Genomic DNA, 3083 nt, shown 5'->3' with positions numbered 1-3083 from the left:
ACACAGGTGGGCTCTGGGGCCTCAGGCAGAGCCTGTTTCTTTACCTGTAATGCGGAAATACAGAAGTGACTATATTTAATAAGGGGTTGTAGTAAGAAAGAATGAGGTAATGCACAGAAAATACTTAACCTACAGGAAAAGTACCCTTAGTATATGTTTTCACACACACACACACACACACACACACACACACACACACACGAAGAGGTTGAATTGCAAGGTATCTGCTGCCCTCTTATGGCCAGAGAGAGGAATTACACTGTCCTCTCCAGGAGGTTGGAACCCGAACTTTGGGTGGAAACGAACCGTCCTCAGCAGTGCTCCTTCCTCTTTCCTCCTTATTTGCCAACTTACTGGACAAAGGAAATCAGCTCAGGTCACCAAACTTCTCAATAAAATTCCCTCAGCAGAAACAGAGATCTGCAGGGGAGGCAAGAAGGATTCTACTCTGGACAAATAATTTCCTAAAACCAGTTTCTTCCATGCAAAATAAGGACAAAACCTGTCTCACTGAGATCTTGTGAGGATTTAAATGATGTCCTAATACTAGTACAGTAAATGATACATACTGAGTAGATGCTTAATAAGTGATCATATTTTAAAACCGCCCTCACTCAGCTCTAAGGCACAAGGTCCTTCATTTTACAGGGATGGAACCTGAGGCCCAGAAAAAGGGAACTATTTGGTCAGGCTCTCTAAGTCAGCAGCTGAACCCAGGCTAGCACTCAGGTCCCCAGAGGAAGTGAGAGAAGGAAAAGAGTGTTTGGTTTCCTCCTGGTTGCTGAGCATGACACTGTCACTTTGACAATGATCCTCCTCCTCCCCCGACCCCCCTCTGTTCCTCTCCAGCACTGCCACTGCCTGTCCCTCCCTCCCTCCCCCTCCATGGACACGTTTGGCCCTCCTCATACCTCCCACGCCTCCACAGCCCTCATGGAACACAGGACAAAACAGAAGGGCAACTCGGTGACTTTATTTGATTATGTGAAGGGGTCTGGGTGTTTGCCTGGTCCAACTAGATTGTCGGGGCCCTGAAGGCAAGCAGGAGCCCTGAGAGAATACCCCAAGCAAGCCCCCAACTGGAGGGCTCCGCACCGGCAACCTGGGCCTTCTCTAAGATGTTGAGTACCTCGGTCACTCTGATGTTCCCAATATGGTGGACATGTGCTAACATTCTGTAATGGTCATGAGCACAGCCCATGAGGAGGAAGGTGGTGTTGAGAAGCCCTGTAAGGAGAGAGGGAAAAGTCAGGACACTCAAGACTCAAGTACCCCGTCCCTCCTCCCAGACACCCCTCAGAAACCAGGACACCTCTGTCCCACCACAGAATTGGGCACCAGGCCCCTTCCTCCTCCTTCCTTGGAATTCATATGCCTGGTGCCCACAGCCCAAATCCTCTCTCTGGATCCCATCAGCCTCTCTCAAAGACGGGAAGGTACTAGATAGTACCTGGCATAGAGTAGGCATTTGGTAAAAGTTTCTCTCCTCTCACCTGCCTGAAATTTTAAAGTGGAACTGTAACACTTAGAGGCATCAGACGGGCAAGAATCAGTGGTGACAAAATTTGGGAGGCAATCCTTAGAGTGCTCGCCCACACAAGTCGGGCAACTATGGGAAGAAAATGCTGTAGGCTTAGGAGTGTTCTCCTTGAGTTTCACAAAAGGATCCAAGTTGGTGAGGTTATTGCAGAGATACGTCCGGCAGACCCGACTGTAGGAGGCAACGGACAATCCAGGCGGTGAAATGAGGTAGGAGACTCGCTGAGGGTAAGATGGGGCTGGGCTGCAGCCTTTAAAACCCACAACTCCCCTTCTGGTCCCTGAAGAGCAGAGATTAGAGAGCTCTGATCAGTGTCGTTGGGCACACCCAGCGTCCACCCTTCACCCAGCTTTTCCTGCTCACTCTGCCCATCACCAACTTTGCCCGTGTCCACTCACGTCAGCTGCACAGATGTCGGGGTCTCCATCTGTCTCTCCTCACTCCTCTCCCCACGGGAGCCCCTCTGCTCCTCTTTCCCTGGTGTCCTGTCCTTTTCTTCTCTCCCAGATTGCCACCTCCTCCTGGGATCTGCCCACCTTATTCTGCCCTCTTATCCAGCCCACACCACTACCATCTGGGTCCTGCCTTCTCCTGCCAGTGCCTTGACGTTATTCCCAAAGATATAATGGAGTAAATACCTGGAACTCAATTCCAGAGTCCCTGGGTGCTGGGAATGGAGCTAGGTGTCAGAAGAACCAGAAAAAAAAAAAAAAAAAAACAGTATCAAAGTCACTCCCCTTCACCTGTCTCGATGAGCACCAGCGTCTCCTCGCAGCCCTCACTCTGCTTACACACCATGCTCCTCATCAGAAGCCATTTCCAGTTACGGAGAGTGACAGCTCTAAAACGTGAGGATGTTGCTTCGTAGCACAAAAGAGCCCCAGCCCCTAAAGAGAGAATGTTCTTCCAGTCATCTGCCCCTCACCCTGCCTTCTCCATCCCTGAACTGCCAATCGAGAGCACAGCCTCCACAGATTCTGTCCCCTGAAGAACCCAGATATCCAGCTCCCCACCATCCAGGGGCCCCAAAGCATCCAGCACCACAGGACATACAAGGCAGAGTGGAGATGGCCCCTAAGAGGCAGAGCAGTTGCACAGGTCTCAAATGTTGGGGTCCCATAGTCCTGTGTCGAGGTCCTGGATGCTAGAGATCAGTCTGGAACCAATTTCAGTCAAGGTCTCAAGGCTGGTTCTCGTCAGTCCCTGAATTCTCTGTCCACCTGGCTCTGGGTCACTGTTTCTAGAGCAGAAAGTTGATTATCATTTTCTGTGACATAGGCTCCCTGAGATGTTCAAAGGCACAGGTCTTCTTATCTCCATAGTCTCCCCTCCAATCTAATATTAGCTTCTCAAATTATGACTCTCACGCTCCTGCTTAGGTCCTTCCCATTAGACAGGTTGCAGAGCATAGTATGCTTCCAAAGGATCACTATTCTCCAGAGACAATGAGATCAAAACAACAAATGTGTGTGTGGAAGTTAACTGACATATTACTAAATAATCTTTGGATCGAAAATGAAATTAAAAAGTATTTAGAACTGAA

At 49.5% G+C, this 3083-nt stretch overlaps 1 protein-coding gene across 1 annotated transcript; it reads right to left on the bottom strand.

The window, feature by feature from the left end:
* Window positions 1-1015: 1015 nt before the first annotated feature.
* LYPD4 (LY6/PLAUR domain containing 4) lies at window positions 1016-2698 on the bottom strand. The gene is made up of 4 exons (XM_019713720.2): window positions 2594-2698; window positions 2284-2427; window positions 1494-1820; window positions 1016-1227 (listed from the first exon to the last, which is right to left on the bottom strand). The coding sequence occupies exons 1-4, from the start codon at window positions 2658-2660 to the stop codon at window positions 1016-1018; spliced, it is 750 nt and encodes a 249-aa protein (XP_019569279.2). The 5' UTR covers window positions 2661-2698.
* Window positions 2699-3083: the final 385 nt, after the last annotated feature.

The sequence above is a fragment of the Rhinolophus sinicus genome, linkage group LG11 (genome assembly GCF_036562045.2).
Source record: "Rhinolophus sinicus isolate RSC01 linkage group LG11, ASM3656204v1, whole genome shotgun sequence".
Classification (NCBI taxonomy): Eukaryota; Metazoa; Chordata; class Mammalia; order Chiroptera; family Rhinolophidae; genus Rhinolophus; species Rhinolophus sinicus.
Note: the sequence above shows the minus strand (reverse complement) of the source record. Positions and strands in the feature narration are given on the sequence as shown.